Source organism: Plutella xylostella, chromosome 8 (genome assembly GCF_932276165.1).
Source record: "Plutella xylostella chromosome 8, ilPluXylo3.1, whole genome shotgun sequence".
NCBI classification, from domain to species: Eukaryota; Metazoa; Arthropoda; class Insecta; order Lepidoptera; family Plutellidae; genus Plutella; species Plutella xylostella.
In genome coordinates, this window is record NC_063988.1 from 5,306,227 (window position 1) to 5,325,679 (window position 19,453).

General features: G+C 45.1%; 3 protein-coding genes across 8 annotated transcripts in view; 1 reads left to right on the forward strand and 2 right to left on the reverse strand.

Annotated features, from left to right (window-relative positions):
* The window catches only part of LOC105381700 (rho guanine nucleotide exchange factor 10), a 50,964-nt gene extending 38,725 nt beyond the window's left edge, over positions 1-12,239 (forward strand). For all 5 annotated transcript variants that reach the window (XM_038114926.2, XM_038114925.2, XM_038114923.2 and 2 more), the window contains 7 exons: positions 3,794-3,916; positions 4,277-4,426; positions 4,722-4,920; positions 5,685-5,911; positions 7,830-8,090; positions 8,502-8,678; positions 9,928-12,239. In XM_038114926.2, coding sequence (XP_037970854.2) covers positions 3,794-3,916; positions 4,277-4,426; positions 4,722-4,920; positions 5,685-5,911; positions 7,830-8,090; positions 8,502-8,678; positions 9,928-11,535 — 2,745 coding nt within the window. In that variant the 3' untranslated portion in view covers positions 11,536-12,239. The remainder of the gene's footprint in view (positions 1-3,793; positions 3,917-4,276; positions 4,427-4,721; positions 4,921-5,684; positions 5,912-7,829; positions 8,091-8,501; positions 8,679-9,927) is intronic.
* Positions 12,240-15,076: 2,837 nt separating this feature from the next.
* Positions 15,077-18,957, reverse strand: LOC105381670 (coiled-coil-helix-coiled-coil-helix domain-containing protein 10, mitochondrial-like). Of its 2 annotated transcripts, none has more exons than XM_038115352.2 (4): positions 18,670-18,957; positions 16,188-16,314; positions 15,605-15,821; positions 15,077-15,231 (listed from the first exon to the last, which is right to left on the reverse strand). In XM_038115352.2, the coding sequence occupies exons 1-4, from the start codon at positions 18,735-18,737 to the stop codon at positions 15,221-15,223; spliced, it is 423 nt and encodes a 140-aa protein (XP_037971280.1). In that variant the 5' UTR covers positions 18,738-18,957; the 3' UTR covers positions 15,077-15,220. The 2 variants fall into 2 exon arrangements, with proteins under 2 accessions (XP_037971280.1, XP_037971279.1); XM_038115351.2 differs by lacking the exon at positions 16,188-16,314 and adding an exon at positions 16,020-16,146 and having other exon boundaries at positions 18,670-18,939.
* On the reverse strand, positions 16,685-18,063 carry LOC105381669 (coiled-coil-helix-coiled-coil-helix domain-containing protein 10, mitochondrial). Its single transcript, XM_011551452.3, has 3 exons — positions 17,901-18,063; positions 17,676-17,823; positions 16,685-17,265 (listed from the first exon to the last, which is right to left on the reverse strand). Exons 1-3 carry the CDS (start codon positions 17,948-17,950, stop codon positions 17,020-17,022), a joined length of 444 nt encoding a protein of 147 aa, XP_011549754.3. The 5' UTR covers positions 17,951-18,063; the 3' UTR covers positions 16,685-17,019.
* Positions 18,958-19,453: the final 496 nt, after the last annotated feature.

The following is a 19,453-nucleotide window of genomic DNA, read 5'->3' on the forward strand; positions in this document are numbered from 1 at the left end:
TCGTGTTTTGTTCGCCGTTTTTTGTGCAAAAACTGTGAATAGAATCGAGTGTGTCATTGTTTTTTTGCGTGTCTCGCCCGCATCGGCCGTGTGGGAACGATTTAGTCAATGTTGTCTGATGTCTAAGTGTCATTGAACGGTATTTGACTCGGCAGGATATGGATTGCGTAGCGAAATATGCTACTTTTTATTTTGACCTAACTGAAGCTCAGTAAAACCGGCCAAGTTGGAGTTGTACCGCTCACGAATCCGAAACTTCCGTACCAATATTGTTAGGAACTAAATACTCGTATATAATTTTTCTATTCACCTCACTTCCGTACCAACATTTATTTTATTTATTTATTTATTTATTTACTAATATTGTACAACTTTACAGAAGACTAATTCGTTATACAAATTAAACTAACACTAATAAAATAAGAACATAAATCATAAACTCTCAAAAAGTAAGCAAAACATAAAACATAACTAAGTACTTATCCATTTCTACAAACACAATACAATTCACCCAAACCACAACTGTACAAATCAAATTTCACTTACTTTATTAAGCACCCTCAAGGCTCTGGTCATAGGCGCCTGCGCTAAAAGGTTAGTCCTGGCCTGCGGTATGCTGAACAGCCGGCCCGCGCGGCGCCGCAGCCCCCGCGCGCCCTCACTCGGCACCACCAGACTTATGTTTTCTAGAATGGCAGGGTTTATCAGCCAGCCCCTCAGTATTTTAAAAAGGGTAACTGCTAAGGTTAGGTCTCTCCTAGCCGCTAGAGTTGTGTACCCTACCATCCCAGTAACAAATAAGCTCGGATATAATAAAGGATATCCGGGATACACTCCATATAATTTAAAATACAAAAAGCGAAGAAATTTGTTTTGTATTTTCTCCAGCATCAAACTATATTTAGTTTCATGCGGAGCCCATATGATTGCGTTACATTCTAATTTACTCCGTACTAACGCGTTGTACAATGCCTTCACAGCACTTATTTCTGTGAAACCATGGCACCTACGGAGTACAAAACCTAAAATTTTGAAAGCACTCTTGCATGTGTCCACAATGTGATCACGAAATGACAAGTCCGATGAGATCCGCACTCCCAGATCCCGCACCGAAGTGACCTGCTGCAGCGCGGCGCCGCCGGCCAGCGTGTACTGGCGCTGCCGCGGGACCCGCGCTCGGCTGAAGGAAATCTGCATGCACTTCGATGAGTTGAACTGGAGCTTGTTGTCGTGGCTCCACTGGACCACCCTATCTATGTCCTCCTGTAGCCGGTCACAATCACCCTCGTCTCCGATTCGTAACAACAGTTTGAGATCGTCCGCAAACAACAGGCATGTGGCGTCCCGTACGATGTTTGGAAGGTCGTTAATCATGATGAGAAACTCCAGCGGGCCCAGGTTGCTACCCTGACTTACTCCTGAGTACGTGCAATATGGTTCCGAGTAACTGCTGCCAAATTGCACGTACTGTTTCCGATTGTCAAGGTAGCTACTGAAGAAAGTTAGTGAATGCGGGGTACATCCGATGGCCGCAAGCTTATTTAAAAGTACATCATTGTCTACCGTATCAAAAGCTTTCTTAAAGTCAAAATAAGCGGCATCGACTTGCACCCCTGCATCCACTGAAGGAGTGACATAGGACATAAAGTGAAGAAGGTTACTCGAGGTACTGTGGTTCTGTCTGAAACCATGCTGAGAGTCTGAAATATGACTTTTAACTTCACTATGAATAGTTTTATGCAGCGCTGATTCAAAGACCTTCGCAAACACCGAGAGAACAGCCACAGGCCTATATCCACCGACGTCCGATCCCACCCTGCCCTTAGGAACCGGAGTAACGCGGGTAATTTTCCATAACTCAGGGTACACAGCTGTTTTCAATGAGCAGTTAAAAATGTGATGGAGGGGTCCTACAAAAGCCTCGCGGCAGTCTTTTAATACGTATGGAGGCACGCCGTCGGGGCCGGCGGAAGGCTTGGCCTGCAGGCGCGCGAGGGCGGCGGCCACGTCGGCACGGGAGAGCGCGGTCAGGTGCACGCGCGCCGCCGCCCCCGCGCCCGCCGCGCACTCCGCCCGCCCCGCCGCCGCCGCGTCCAGCCGAGCTCGAGTTCCGCTGTATACCGAGTGGAAGTAACTTGCGAATTCAGTAGCGCCTTCTTCTTCAGTTAAATCAACTCCGTCCCGCTGAATAATTACCTTATTTACATGTGACTTCTTAGATTTTATAAGATTCCAAAATGACTTAGGATCCCTAGAAAGTTGGTGTTGTATCCTTTTGTGATAAGCGCTTTCAGCCATTTTGATGTTAGCTTTAACATTAGATCTGAGCTCCGAAAAACGTTCGTAATCACACTGTAGACCCGTGGATTTGTACCGCTTATGCAAGCGTGCTTTCAATTGAATGTCGCGAATTAAGTCCGCCGTATACCATTCAGGATATTGATATCGTGATGATATTGGCTTCCGCACTTTTCTGGGAACGCAATCATCGATTACCTGTCTTATAGCTTTATAAAATATATCTAAGGCGTTGTTACAATCTGATTCTAAATAAAGTAAACTCCAATCAATATTAGCCAAACTGGTATAGAGCGATGGGAAATCGGCCTTACCAAATTTCCACTGCTGAGCGATCCCGGTATCGAAGAATATATCCGGAGCGGGCGGGGCCGGCGCGGGGGGCGCGGGAGCGGCGGCGCGGCGCGGCGGCTGCCACTCCACCAGCAGCGGCGGGTGGTACGGATCTACCTTGACCAGAGGCTCATCGAGTAGCGCTACAGTTACAATGTCTTTATTGCATATTTTGTTGTTTGTGAGAACTAAATCTAAAAAACTATTGTCTTTATTCGGTACAGTGTTGATTTGGGCGAATTCACAGAAGGTCAAAACATACTCAAAGTGGTTTTTTACATTGGCAGAACAAGAATTAAAATTAAAATCACCGGTTATAATAATCCTACTCTTTTTATATTTTGTACATAAAAATTCTAAGATAGTAAATAAATTTAAATAATCACAGTCATGAGATCCCGGCGGAATATATACAACACCTAATATAAATAACAATCTACCGTGTAAATAGAGTCCTGCACACACTATCTCGAAAGCGGCGGCGTCGACGTCGACAGTTATAAGAATCAGGGTATACTTATATGATTCTTCTTTTCATTTGGAAGCTACATTATTAACACCCATTCTATAACATACATGTGGCTGTGGTCTTATTAGTTATTACTCGTATTTAGAGTTCCCTTTTAAAGAAGGAGAAAGTTTGAAAACTATAGTGACATTGAATATTCGTTCATTAGCATATTTCATATTGTTATGATGCGAAGAATTGTTGTTCCATTATGCCAAGAAATGAGTTTAGGTCATGTTAAGAGTGAAGTGAATCAGGCCATTTCACGCTTTTTAGGCACACGAATATTTTGGTGTCATCACATTTGTACAAATGCGCCAATTTTCTGGTATTTACATGAACACTGGTTAAATCTATCCTAGTTCAGGTGTATAGTACTAAGCGGAACTAACGTTTTTTACTGTGTGTGACTCATGATTTTATGATATTGTTCAAAATGACTAGATTAATAGTTCTACACATTCGCAGTTTACTGTTGCGGATGTCTGCAAAGTATCCATTCCGTAAATTTTAATTATATGCAAAAAAGAGTAGATGCTGTGATGCCAGCATAAAACATACTCATATTTCATATCCACGGCATTGGACTAGTGTGGGTCATACTACCCTAGTTTTTGTCAATATAATGTAATGTATTTTTTATTATAATTTCAGGATTTACTAAAACACACGCCGCCCGGCCATGCCGACCGCGTGGCGCTGCAGCGAGCATTGACAAGACTGGAGGCGTTGGCCGACGCACTCAACGAGAGGAAACGAGACGCGGAGAGGACTCAGGTGAGATAACAGTAGTTATAGAAACATCATGAGGTCTAGAGTGATGGAAATGGATAGACTGGAAGCGTTAGCTAACGCCCTTAAGTTGAGGAATGCGATATAGGTTACACCGAGAATAGTCAAGTGAGAGACCAATGCTGCTTCGTGCCCCGACTGACTTAGTAACCTGTACTTTGTATACGTCCAGCGCACCCTTGGACCGGACTGATGCTCATTTGACTGGCTAATCCTTTCATCTTTCACGCTAACAAGATTACAATGCGATACGTTGGTATACAGCGAGTTTTGAGCTTGCCTATTGAGGTAGATATTCCTAATTAAGACACACAGAAACTAACAGCAACCCTCTTCCATCCGCAGGCATTCCGCGCAGCCTTACGCCGACTGACGCGGGGCGGGGTGGCGGGCGCGGGGGGCGCGGGCACGGCCGCCAGATTCGGAGCCGCCAGGCTACTGGCGTCCAGAGCTGACAGGAGACATCTGCTGCGGCAAGATGACTTGGTGCAACTGGTGAGTAGCGGATTTGTAATTTACTGCGAAGACGGCATGTGATTGGTCCTTTTGAAGGTGCAGGATGACATAGCGATGCCATTGGCGCTCTAGTTTGACTGCTATGCTTCGGGGTACTACTATTGGGTAGACTGACGCGGGCGGGGTGGAAAACAAAACAAATACTTGCAGTAGATAGTAGCTTAGTATCCTCTTCACTCTGAAGGCTGACTGGATGGAAGCATATTTAGGCGATAAGTCCGTCTTTGCAACCTACTTTATTACCGCAACAATATTACTGTATCCCTCCCCACAGGAGTTCAACCAATCGGGCGCGATCTCCAAGTGCAAGCCGCGGCGGCTTCTGCTACTCAACGACCTGGTCGTGTGCGTGTCGGTGGGCTGCGGCGGCGAGGAGGCGGAGCGGCTCGGGCTCAAGTGGGCGCATCCCGTGCAGGATGTTGAAGTGCTGGATACCGGAACTTCCCCCACGCTCAGTCGGGTGCTGGCGCAAGGTGAGATATACTCAGCTGTTATGTCGGCCATCTTGAATTTTAAAGTGATAAGGCCGTGGCCACAGCTTTCAGCGGTGCGGGATGAGGTGCGGCGTGAGGGGCGGCGGGCGGTGCGGATTGCGGTGGTATGCCACAGCTCGACCAGTTGCGACCGCGGCGGCGTTAGCGCGTTGGCTAGTCCGTCCACTTGATGCCGCCGCGCGCGCCGCTTTGAGCTGTGGCCGCCTCGATACTCGCTAGTACATTTGTTTCGCTCGCACACCGCGCCGCCCGCCGCCGCCGCGCACCGCGCCAGTCAACCCGCGCCGCTAGCCGCGCCGCATTTCGCGCCGCGGCTAGCTGTGGCATACTTCGTACGTTGTCTAGCGTTTGTTTTCGGCGCTCACCGCTAGCCGCGCCGCTCGCCGCGCCGCAATACTGGCTGTGGCCAGGGGGTTAGTGCTAAAACTTTGCTTTATTTATAAACACTTTATTGCATAATCGATACATAAATTAGAATGTATACAAAGGCGGGCTTACTGCCAAAAAGCATTTTCTACCAGCCAGCATTCATCTTATAGTACAAAAAACTAAAGAACTAAGAAAGAAGAGTTTTTTTTCTTAAAGTTTGCTAACTTAACGATTGTGTCTCTTGTACGCTCACTGATAGGGGAGTTCCATAGACACTGAATTTCTGTTTCATGTATCAGTAGCGCTTACTAGTCTCCTTCATATCCCTTACTACAATCCTTATTCCCACACACTCACCTTCCCCACTCCCGCAGGCATGAACCGCAGCGGCAGCCTCCGCTCCACCAACTCGACGGGCACCAACACGACCTGGTCCACATCAACCGGGGATTCCCTCTGCAGCGAGATGTCGGCGCTCATGCACGACTACGAGGCCGTGTCCCGCATGGCGGACCTGGCCGCCGCGCTCAAGGCGCCGACGCCGCAACTAGCGCCAGAGCTGTTCAAGTCGCTACTGCTGGACATACAGAAGAATATACAGGTTGGTTGATGTGGCGTTGTCTGTAGGTGTGTGTTTTATACAGGCTCTTGCAAAAAGGGGATGTTAAGCCGAAACCTACGTGTGCAGCATGTTATATCTAAGCCCGAAAATAAAATCAGATTGTCACAATTCGCGAAAAAAAAACTCAATTGAAACTTTGTTGGTCACGTGACTTTTTACTATAGAGAATGATAATTATAGATATAGGTAGCATGCTGCACACGTAGGTTTCCGCTCAGTATAACCTTTTTACAACACCCTGTATAGCAACAAGCGGGTGACTCCCTTGCGTCTGGTCCACGTTTACCGGGGGCTCGCTCTGCAGCGAGATGTCGGCGCTCATGCACGACTACGAGGCCGTGTCCCGCATGGCGGACCTGGCCGCCGCGCTCAAGGCGACGACGCCGCAACTAGCGCCAGAGCTGTTTAAGTCGCTACTGTATTTTCTTGTCAAAAATGGCGATACGGCTCGCAATAAATTTTTGGTAAAAATGGCGATACGGCTCGCGATCTTTCGCGTAAGTACAAATGTTTAGAGAAAACAGGGTGGCTTGCTTGCGTCTGGTCCCACAGAAGAATATTCAGGTTAGTTGGTCTGACTAAAGGTGTTTTATTGCGATACGGCTTGCGATCTATCGCGTAAGTTTAGTGAAAAGCGGGTGACTCGCTTGCGTCTGGTCCACGTGGACCGGGGCTCGCTCTGCAGCGAGATGTCGGCGCTCATGCACTACTACGAGGCCGTGTCCCGCATGGCGGACCTGGCCGCCGCGCTCAAGGCGCCGACGCCGCAACTAGCGCCAGAGCTGTTCAAGTCGCTGCTGCTGGATATACAGAAGAATATACAGGTTGGTTGGTTGTTTTGTTGGTGTGTTTTTGTTGCTTATTCAAAAATGGCGATACGGCTCGTGATCTGTCACGTGAGTAAAAATATACAGGGTGTTGCGAAAAGGGTATACTATGCCGAAACCTACGTTTGCAGCATTTTATATCAAAAGCCTAATCAAAATGTAAAAATTCGCGAAAAAAAAAATCTTTCTCCATACAAATTTTGTTGGTCATGTGACTATATACTGAACATGTAGGTTTCGCCCTAGTATACCCTTTTTGCAACACCCTGTATAGCGGATAGCGGGTGTCTCCCTTGCGTCTGGTCCACGTGGACCGGGACTCGCTCTGCAGCGAGATGTCGGCGCTCATGCACGACTACGAGGCCGTGTCCCGCATGGCGGACCTGGCCGCCGCGCTCAAGGCGCCGACGCCGCAACTAGCGCCAGAGCTGTTTAGGTCTCTGCTGTTGGACATACAGAAGAATATACAGGTTGGTTTGTTGTTCTGACGTTGGCTGTAGGTGTGTGTTTTATATAGTGATTCAAAAATGGCGATACGGCTCGCGATCGCGACCCTATCACGTGGTACAAATATATAGTGAAAAGTGGGCGGCGTGCTTGCGAGCCACCTGACTAACCCTTCGGGGATTATTGTAAATTATTATATTTATTATGTGTTTAATTACTGATTTTTATAGGGCCTTTCTCAGATTACTTTACCTCAACCTGGTTCTGATTCCATTAGCAAAATACAATGATTAGATTTAGTTTGTAGGGACTTATAATATAATACTTAACTAAATCATTATTTTAATTTTTCCTTTACATTTCTTTAGTACACTTGACCCCTCTTTAAAAAAAATATCCTTCCACCCTAAGGTTGTCTTGAAAAAATCGCTTTAAGCGATAAGACCGCCATTTTTGTACATATTTGTTAGTATTTAAGTTTTTGTAAGTTTCTTTTATGTGTACAAATAAAGAATATTCTATCTATCTATCTATCTATCTATCTATCTACAATGGTCATCAAAACATACACATTCACCTGAAACTAAAACAACTTTTTTCTAATCGTACCAACATCCTTCCAGAAAAAGGACGACGAGATGGCGTGGGTGGACTCCTGCTGTCTCCAACTGACGATTCGCGGTCGCGAAGAGCCAATCACCTTCCGCGCGAGCGAGCCGGGGGCCAGACTCGCGTGGGCCACGGAGCTGAGGCTGGCCCAGCTGGCCCAACACTCGGCCAACACGCCCGCGTGGCGCCTGGCCGCGTCCCAGGCGGCCCCGGCGCACAAGATGCCGCTGTTTGTGGCCGCCACGCCGGTGTATACGTCGAAGAATTTGACTGAGGTATGTACTATATTTTTTTATCAAAGATATACACAATTATTGCTATCCCCATATTGCTGTCCACTGCTGAAATTTTACAAGGCAGGCCGCGTCGTTCATGCGATCTGAGGCTTTCTGCATCAAACCCTTACCTTACCGTATTTTTACGTAGGCCATCTCGTAGGTACTTGATTTCACAACCCCCTTTTATCTACCTCACAACTCTGATGAAGTAGCGTCATTTCCTGTAAAATTTCTCATCATAATTGCGACTCCATTATAGCGCTACCGTTAAGCGCCAATTACACGACACAAGTTTCTTGCTGGCTTCAATTTCATTGTATGCAAACAAGAAACTTGCGTCGTCTAAATGGCGCTTTAGAAATAACCTCGTTTTCAAACCAACTCATCTCCAACTCCTTAACCCGTCAGGTGCGTTGCGGCTGCTTCTACACGTCGTCCGGCACGACCCGAGGCGCGTCGATGCGTCGCGCGCGCTCTCTCCTGTGGGTGTGCGCCACAAGCGGCGCGTCCAGCCACGTGGCCGTGCTCACGCATAGAGCCGCCAAGCTCAAGACGCTGGTGACGCTAGATCTGCCTGACACTAAGGTGAGGAGTGGGAGGTTATTTTAAGCCGTATGAGGACTGTGTGTTCGAAGGTAGGTAGGTATGCTACTGTCTGAATCTATGAACGAACGAACTAGATTAGTTCATGCAATCGGCTCGTTTTATAGAGCGAGATAGAGTCGTTCTAAGGCGGTTGCTGTCTAAATCGACGAATGAACGATATTTTGTCACGGAATCAGCATTTTAGATAGAGTCTTGCTGAGCGCAGCGCTCCGAAGCTCAGAAAAAACGAAGCGATAGCGACGACCCTCGATGAATTAGTAAATTAGCATCCATGCGTCGCGCGCGCTCTCTCCTGTGGTGTGCGCCACTAGCGGCGCGGCGCGTCCAGCATAGAGCCGCCAAGCTCAAGACGCTGGTGACGCTCGATCTGCCTGATACTAAGGTGAGGAGTGGAAGGAGTGTTTTGTGGTTCTGTGTGCCCTGTACGGACTGTGCGTTCTAAGGGGGTTGCTGTCTAAATCGATTAACGAACAAATGAGAATGGTCACGTAATCGGCATGTTTAATACAACGAGAGACAGTTGTGGCTAGCGCTGTAGTTTTGTTTTTCCTAAGCTTTGGGTGCAGATTGTGTGAGATGCCTGAAGGTTGCTTGTGAAAAAAGAACTAACCAGCAGCGCTACGTGATGCAATCGGTAGGTTTAATTCAAAGAGAAAGTGTAGATAGCGCCATATATAAAGCCTGTAGAAAGTTCGGCCACACAAATAGTACTAAAATGAAAGACACATTAGAATTATCTTAAAAATAGAAGTTCTAAACATGTCTCAGTGCAGATCGATCCACGTGTACGATATAAAAATACAAAAACAACATAATTATATTTATATGCAGATACTTAATATTGCCAAATGTTGCGCAAGCGCACGTTTTACAAACATGGAGATTGTACCTCTAGAGTAGTGATGTGGGCGTATGACTAATGCTTGCCAAAATCACAAGTGTCCTCCTGTGAAGTATCATCATTTGTCCTTACCGATAATCAATAGAAATAATATATTATGATGACAAGACAATCATCATTCATCTTTTTAGGAATCCTATGCTTACAAGACCTTGTAAGAGGATGAATGCCGCGTCATTTTAATTTTTCTCAACGAGCTTACTCTCATCTATATCTCAAGGCAAAATTATAATTAAATTCTATCCTTCTATCCTTTCTACTTTATTAGGCATATATTTAACGACGACGAGTAGTCAGAATTTTATAACAGGCGCTGTATTTCCGCAGGTAACCTCAATGGAATACGCCAAAGGACTTAGACAAGTGACCACGCTGTGCGGCGACACAGTGTGGCTCGGCACCGAGGACAAGAAGATCCTGATCTTCTCCGGCATGGAGCCCGAGCGGCAGGAGAAGCTGGCGGAGGTGGGCGCGGGCGCGGCGGTCACGCAGCTGCGCTACCACTGCGGCGCCATGTTCGCGGGGCTGGCCAGCGGCCGCGTGGCCGTGTACCGCCGCAACCACGACGACTCCTGGGCGCTCAGCGAGCCGCTGGCCGTGGAGCTCGGTGACCGGCCCGTGCACTGCGTGCTGCCCGTGGACGGCGTCGTCTACGCCACCTGCGCGCGACGCGTGTACGCCATCAACGCGCTCACCGCCGAGATCATGCGCACGCTGGATCTTAAAGGCGACGGTGACAAATGCATTAAGTATCTAGCTCATTCCGGCGTCGGCCTCTGGACCGCCTTCTCCGACTCCACCTATGTCAGCCTCTACCACGCCGAGACCTTCGAGCACCTCCAGAACATCGACATCGCGGCCGACGTCGCCAAGACCATCGGCGCGCGCGACGGCAGCCGGCCCGCGCACGTGTCGGCGCTGCAGGCGGCGCAGGGGCTGCTGTGGGTGGGCACCACGGCCGGCGTGTGCGTGACCGTGCCGCTGCCGCGCCTCGAGGGCCTGCCGCTGCTGGGCGGCGCGCTGGCGGCGGCGCACCACGCGCACGCCGGGCCCGTCACCTTCCTGCTGCCGCTGCTGCCCGAGCGCGAGGACGACCCCGCCGCCGCGCGCCGCCACCTCAGCACCGCGCGCCGCCTGGCCGCCGCCGCCGACGCGCCGCCCGACGACCGCGACGACGACAAGCCGCGCCTCGAGCGCCGCACCAGCGAGGACAGCCCGGGCCGCCCGCAGCGCGCGCACTCCGCCCTCGCGCGCCGCAAGAAGCCCGGCGACGTGCGCCTCAGCAAGACGCTGCCCAAGTGCGTCAACCTCAACGCGTGCGACGTGTACGGGCTGTACGGCGACCTCATGTTCGTGAAGGACTGCGCGGGCGAGGGGGACGTGGGCGGCGCGGGCGGCGAGGCCCTGCGCCGGAGCGACCCCGAGCTGGCCGCCATCCCCTTCCGCGTGAGCACGCTGGACCGGCGGCTGCGCATGCGCGCGGGCCGGCCGCGCAGCCTCGACCTGTCCAGCTGGTCCGTGGACTCGCGCGCCTCCAGCCTGTGCACGTCGTCGGGCAGCGAGGAGTCCATGGCGCTGCGCGGCGTGTCGCGCACCAGCTCGGGCGCGTCCGGCGCGGCCTCTCTGGCGCCCGTGGCCGCCGCCACGCCCGACTCCTCGTCCAGCAAGTCCAGCCACTCGGACCACTCCGTGTCGCGGAGCAACTCGGCCAACGCGGGCCCGGAGCGCGGCGCGAGCAAGAGCGCGGCGCGCAGCCTGCGCGGGGCGGACTACGTGGTGGGCGCGGGCGCGGCGCGGCGCTCCGTGGTGACGGTGGTGGGCGGGCGCGGCTACGTGGACTGGCGCCAGGCGGCCGACGCGGCGGACCGGCCCGCGCCCGCCGCCGAGCCCAACCCGCGCGACGCGCACCTCGTGCTGTGGGAGATGCGCCTGTGACCTGCCCCCGCCACTGAAGCGAACGACCAAATAACTTATGCATGCCTGACGATACTAGCTCCGAGGATACGGAGTCCTCGACTAACAGATCTGGTCTGCATATTTTGTGTCATATTTAAAAATGTAATTACTATGTTATAGATGTTTATATAGATTAAATGGTGCCGTTTAGGCCATTGTAAATTTATTTTCGTTGAGCTGTTAAAATTAATTGTCTATGTATTTGATACACTTTTTGTTAAATGCTACGATATTAAATTTACATGCAATCCCGGTATCATTCAGGATATTTGTATGAATTTTAAAAACAAATAGTATTTTATGATTATGAGCTTTAAATTATTTTTCGGAGTTCAGAGCCGCTAGTTCGACCTAACATTTTCAATGATTTAGCCTTAATAAGTGCTGGTGCATTATTTTTGTGATCCATATGCAAATGTTATCTTTAAATGAATATTATATAGAAGCTACTTTTTTACGTTTTGTGTTTTATAAAAGGAATAACATTGTTTATATTAATTATTAAATTAACATTTGTAAATTTATAAATCTACATTATGGTATCTAGAGGAGTATAAAGAAAGGCCAAGTGATGACTATAATCTGAAACCAAATACATACAGTCAAATTATTTAACGTTACGCTGCCAGTTGAATCTAGAGTACACTCGCTTTTGCATCAATTATACATTTGGAATCAAATAAGTAAATCAGGGTGTCCACTATCTGGAAAGTCAGGGAAGCTCTAGGTGGTCAGGGAAAGTCAGTGAAATTGATGGGCCACCTGGAAAGTCAGGGAAAAATGACCTTTTTCTAGCATAATTTTTGGTACTTTCCTTTACTAGTAATACATATTTTTAACGTGAAATATATAAGTGATAAAATAAAATCTCGTTTAGTTTTGGAATATTTTTGACTGATCGTTACTATTATTAATCAACAATAAAAAAAAATATTAATTTAGCAGATCAAAACAAACTTTATTCTATTTTGTACTCCATGTTTAATCAAATTTTATAAAACACAACTAACAAATTTATCAGGCAGGAGAGAGCCATACAAAAAAATGGTTCTGTTTCAATTTCTATTTCGGTTTCAATTTCTACTTTGATGGTAATCAGTCTAATTTTGGTCAGACTATTAAACTAGGCAGTATAACAACTTGGACTCAGGAAGCTGCAAGGCGGATGCGGTTTTTTCGGAAATTTTCAATACTCACACAACAAAAGTTGTTAAGAATGACCTCCTGAGGCTTAAGAGGGAACCTCGAGAAATAGGTATTTAGGAAAACATTTGCTAACGTTTGTGCACTCATGCCCCAGGGATCGGGTGCTATAGAGATAAATGCAGCTCGTGACTGACATAGGTATACTTTCTTTGATAAAATTTCGGGGAAATCGTTATTCACCATGTAAATATCCACAATTATTTTTGATTTTGATGTCAAGCGTTTCAGCATAATATATTCATTGAAACGTACACAAAAAAAAGAAACACGCACTCACGCCTTGTACTAATGTACTCCCTTGCGGGGTAGGCAGAGGTGCATTGCTGCACCCACTTTTCGCCTATATTCATTGAATAAAAACAAAATTCATAATTTTTGTTTAACAGCGGCGTAATTCGGCGCAGTTTTGATCGCAAAAATTGCTTGAGGTGCCTATAACTTGAATCTATAGCAAATTTAGAGAAAGGAAAAACTATAAACTTATAATTTATTGTGTCGTTAATATGCAAAAAATTCATGGGGATTGGATAATATTTAGAAGTAGAACAACGTTAGTGTGTGTTAAGTGCTATACTTCCCTCTTAATATACCATTTTTGCCGACCCTGTATACATGTCGCAGGCATGTAGTTTAATCTCCTTTTTTTGATTGAACCACTAGCCCGTTCATTGGATGGCGCTACTCAATTGTATGACTAGGCCGAACGTTGATTGTACAAGCGTCACAAAACGTCCCACTAGTTAGCTGACTTAAAATCAGTCAGGTGGTGAATAAAACAAATATGGCGTCTAACAGCTAACAGCTGACACATAAGCACCTATATTGTTAGTTTTTTTGCAAATAAATTAGCTTTAAAGTGCGTTATTTGTGTTAAAATTATGTGACAACATGGATTTACCTATTACAACGCCGCGGGCGGATAGTTAAAAAAAATTTGTGGCGAGACTGGATAATTATGAACAACAATATGAAGGCATGTTTATTGTTATCGTTTAGTTAATTTGTGAGTTAAGAATGAACGGGCTAGTGATTCAACCAGATGCCTGCGAGCTGCGACATACATATTTTACGCAGTCAAGTTTTAATAAGTGTCAAACAAAAGAAGGCAAAACTTTGAAATCAAGATTTCGTCTTCAAATTACTTAAATTAGGTTTATATTTTAATCTTTGGTCAGGGAAATTTTCTGAAACGGTCAGGGAAAGTCAGGGAATTTTTTGGAGCATTCTGAGTGGACACCCTGGTAAATTGTTAATGTTTCATGTTGTAAATGTATTTTTGGCTATTTAATAATAATGAAACCCAGTGGCCTTATTTTTTCACCATTGTAATCGTCCAGTGAGTGATTATAGCTTTCCTTTAAGCTTTCTTGTTAGACATAATGTCGCTTTAAGAATTAGACTGATTTAGCTTAAGCGTTAAACTGTATGTTTTAGTTAAATTGTAGTTGTTTAAGACGAATTTACGACATAGCGAACGAATCTTGTTACAAAACTGTAAAAATCGGTTGTTTTTTTCTGTCACAAAGTTAAAGTTTTCCCCTTTGGATTGTTGGTTCTTAGACAATATAATTGCCTTATTGCGAAAAGTTATTCATGATTTCATTATGACAAACATTACATCACAAATGTATGCAAAATTTTCGACTTATATCAGCTCATCAATTTCTACAGATAACGATTGTTTATCAGGAGATACACATTCATTGCATTAAGAACCAATTGCCAGTGTTTCAATAGTCTCATTTAATGCATTCATCAGTCTGTGTATCTTTCAGATAATATCATGACCTAAATGACAGAGCTGATATCGCTTCAAAATAAATATTATGATCTAACTCTTACTTTTCCCATGCTATCTGAAACAGACAAGTCATATTTTATTTGTCAGTAAAAACAGAATGTGGAAATATATCCTCTCAGGAAGTATTCAATGTGCCAAATTGTATTATATCAGAAATACCTACCTATATTACTTTGTACAGAGATGTTCATTTAAATAACTTTAAGAAGATGAAATGGATTGTATCACCGTAGAAATAAACGTTGATAAATCCATTTGTCTCATGTTTAGCATAGTATTTTTTGTATAAACAGGAATCTGAATGAAAAACTTACCGACCTATCTCGAATCACCATTCATATATTTATATTTTTTGTTTAAAAATTCTTTATTTATGAGCATGTGTACTGCAAAACGCCACAATATTTATACATGGTATATATGTGTAAATAAATATAAGTTTATATACACCTGGATTTCGTTTTTAATTTAAATGCTCTATGTAAAGTTTAAAGGTAGAACAAAATACTCTTCCAAGTTTTGACCAGTTTATTGCTTTACTTATGAATTTATTTCAGTTTTTAAAAAAGGATGTAATGTTATTATGATCACTTCAACTCGTTTGTAATAGATGCATTATGTCCCTTCTTGTTTCTAATAGGTTTTGATTAGTATATGTTACGGCAAACCTGGAACATACGACACAATTAAATTTAAAAAGCAAAAAATCAATAGACAAAAGGTTCATCATCATTCGAAAGAAATACACCCTGGGCACTAGGCATTTAGCGACTGATAACCAGCTCTAGTGTTTGGCACCGAGAAGCTAAGTAGCAGAACATTTGAAAATGTTACTTTCCTCATACTTCAAATTATTTAAGTAGGTACTTATCGTGACTGGTGCATATCTACATGCCTAACTATATAGTGGAAAGGGGGCAAAAACGGGACTTTAAGGAAAGTAATGAATAATAAAACTTAATAAGCTACCTACTATACATCTGGATATTTAGGATCGCAGAGGACTATAATCATACACTAAATCAAAGACGGCGGACTCACGGTTCCGCTTCTTGCACTCCTTTAGAGCGTCATTGTAATACGCGCACCCATCTAGATTCTCCGTCTGGCTGGCGCACTGCAGGAACTGTGAGATCTCGAAGGCGCAGGGCCCACTCGGCTCGGCGCCCAGCTGGTACCCTCGGGGAAGACTCTCCTCTACTTGCTCCTTCTTGCGCCCAGAGAACATGCCCGTAATGGCTTCGCCGGCCACGTGACCCTAGATATAATACGTTTAAATTACTTAGAGATATTATGCACTGACCTACGTTAGTACGTTCATGGTATCTTACAATCAAAAGCAAAAGTAGTTACTTACCTATCTATTTTTTTTAATTCAACATTTTCATGGAGGCAGACTTCCAGAAACTGAATTCCAATTTTCAACTATTATGAATAATTCATTTAAAATCCTTACCACCGCCGACCCAACGGCCACACCCCCGGCCACGGCCGCTGCATCACGAAACATTGACCTCTGCGGAGGCGCCGCAACGACCGGCGGCGGCGGCGGTGGCGGCCTCCTTGCTGGCTTGTTGCCGCTCCTGTGGAAACCACATCACCATAGACAAACATCTCTAGTTACCACAGCCGTGCCGACAGTGACGCCCCCCGCTATGGCGGCGGCGTCCCGGAACATGGACCGCCGCGGCGCCGGGCGCAGGACCACCACGGGCTGCTGCGCCGGCGCGTGCTGGTAGTCGCGGCGGCGGCTGTGGAATGTGTCTTCGTCAGCTTGACAGCGAGCGTTGCACCATAAGGAGCCTACCCGAGATATACTACCAGTACCATGTGGTGAAAAGATTGACCAGTCAGATTACTTGTGGATGCGCCCTGCCTGTGGGCTGTTCTGACTGGTTAATCTTTTCACCACTTGCAACACTGGTCTACCTCTTTTGAAGCCCTTTGTCCACTGTTGACGACTTTGACGAGTGTCGTGTTTGTCACCGAAATGCTAAGAAGCGAGCATTAGCATCATCATAAGTCTACAGTCTCATCTGAAGTTCAGTCCCTCCCAAATAGCGAATGTCAGAAGTAAGTTCAAATAAATAAAACCAGTGTAGGTAATAAGTAAAACAGAAATTGGTTTTGTTGGTTTTATTGGCTAAGTTATAACACTAAATTTTTATAATATGATTTACTTAATTAAAATAATTGCATATATTTGTCACTAAAGTATCTACAACCATAAAGAATAAAATAAAAATAGAGATAATATTTCTAAATCAATATTTAAGTATACAGTCTGACCAGCAGTAACAAATTTAAACTACAAATTAAATGTGCCAATTATGTATTCAAAACTGTCTGATGTAGTTTACATAGCCAATTTTATGAGATGGTCACTAGTGTTGTTGGAATGGGTTCCCTGTAGATGAGAGTCAAGGGCATTGGCACTTTGTTGGCATCGGAGCTGTTTAGATGCCCTTGCTGATTTTGCACTGACGGAGAGCCTCATTGAATCCCTCGCACAGTGACAGGTCGTGCTGCTGCTGAGCGCACTGGATGAACTGCTGGATCTCCCACGCGCAGGGTCCCTGCGGCTGCTGTGTCGGGGCCTGCTGGTAGGCGGCCTGGGCAGGGGCAGCCTGCTGCGCTTGCGCTGGCTCACTACTGCTGCCACCACTGAACATGCCGGTCAGAGCGCTGCCGGCCACGTGCCCCTGGAAGAAAGAGATCGAATTTAGATAGTATAAAAATAATTTATGTATTTAAGCGGCAGAGGGTTCTATGACACCTGAAATAAATGGAAGCAATATCTTGATTTTTCTGTGACTTCCATTAACATTTAGTCATTGGTGGTTTCGATTTGGGAATTTGGTTTCATTATAATCCATCTTCCAAATATATTTCAATAACAGATAAACATGTTGACAACACGTTAACAGATAACAAGACAACTGTGATGTCACAATGAGACCACCTTTTGTGCATTGGCATTCTGCCATTACTGACTAAGATGATTTTTTGGTTATTGCGCCACATTTTGCATAGTTTTCATGAGAAATTACATTACAAATCACATCTTCCTATGTAACGTCACAATAGTGTTTACGTAACAGAAAGTACGCACCACTGCGGAGCCCACGGCCACGCCGCCGGCGGTGGCTGCCATCTGGGCGAACATCGACGGCTGCTGGGGCTGGCCCATGGCCGAGGCTGGGGCTGGGGCCGATGGCGGAGCTGCAGCTGGCACATTGCGGCTCGGAGCTGGGGCGGCCCTAAAATAATTAACACTTGAGGTTATATCACAAATTCGGACATAAAATAAAGTAAATTTGAAAAGTATGACACCTACCTGCGCTGGGGCGCCGGAGGAGGGCTGGCTGATCTTCCACGACGGGGCATATTGACTCTTTTGATATCACAAATTCACAATTTTCTAGAAGAGCACAGTAACGTGTAGAACTCGTTTTCCACTTTTCTTAGACTGACACTTTTTATGATTTGACATTGCACTGACGTTTCGTATTTCATCAAAATGACAGATGAGGAGGCAAAAGGTATTTTTCTAGAAAACTTAAATTTAGAATTATTTTTTATCTCCCTCTTTCCCTAATGTTGATTGTAAGCATGAGTGAATAAGAAATAGTGGTTGTAAGGTTATTATTGTGAGTACCACTGCTCTATGATCATAGTGTTGCCATTCAACATAAATTTAACTTTATATTATTTTTATATTTGACGAGCTTGGATACAAGTTCTTTTCAGCCTTTGGAGGCCAATGGAATAAAATAATAATATACTTAATGAAAAGTGGGCATTTTCCCACTAGATATTAATGTATAACCTAACGGTATCATTCGTTTGATATTCACCATTTATTGATCCAAACATCATAGAAGTATTTTTATCACATCTCTTGTGAAAAGGCATCCTATACCACTAGTTACTTTTACTAAAAGAAAAAGCCTATAGTTTATTTCACATAAACCCAGCCAACCTGTAGGAAATTTTATAATGTTGTTTGGTGACAGCCAAATAAGGCATTAAGATATTAAAAAAATTGAGTTTCTGCTAGTCCGTTAGGTATGTAACTAGTTACTACAATGTTAAACCACACTCACCCACTCCTATTTCCTGCACCTTTGCTTCCACCACCACCACCGCTGCGACCACTTCGTCCAGGAGGCATTGTTGAGTTATAGTTAGCACAGAATATTAAAACTGCTTTGATGGATTGATAGGTATGCTTTACTTTTAGTTTTATAGCTGCATTAGGGTACCTAGGACGGTTAAAGTTCAATTTCGAAATGAATTAGGCATTTATTGTAAAAACTATTGATGAGACATGATTAGGTTGGAGTCCATTCTGAAGAGATTCTGAACCATTGTGATTTTTTATTTGGAAGTACGCACAGAGTAGGTAGATAATATAGTTTATGTTTGAAGTCATCCTCACACATATTAACCATAGACATAATACATTAATGATGTCGATTCTGAAGGCAGAAATTCTTATTTTAACGCTGTCAAACTAAAAAATTTGCTAGCATAAAATGACATTTACAGAAACAATCATAGAGTCGAATTTTAAACAAAGAAATTAAGGTTTTGACAACTCTAAATTTAGAATTTCTGCCTTCAGAATCGACATGATTGATGTCGATTCTGAAGGCAGAAATTCTTATTTTAACGCTGTCAAACTAAAAAATTTGCTAGCATAAAATGACATTTACAGAAACAATCATAGAGTCGAATTTTAAACAAAGAAATTAAGGTTTTGACAACTCTAAATTTAGAATTTCTGCCTTCAGAATCGACATGATTGTCTTCAATATTGAATATCTTGAGGGATTAATCCACATTCTGAGAAATTGGTCAATTTCGAACAACTGTAGTTAGGCTGGC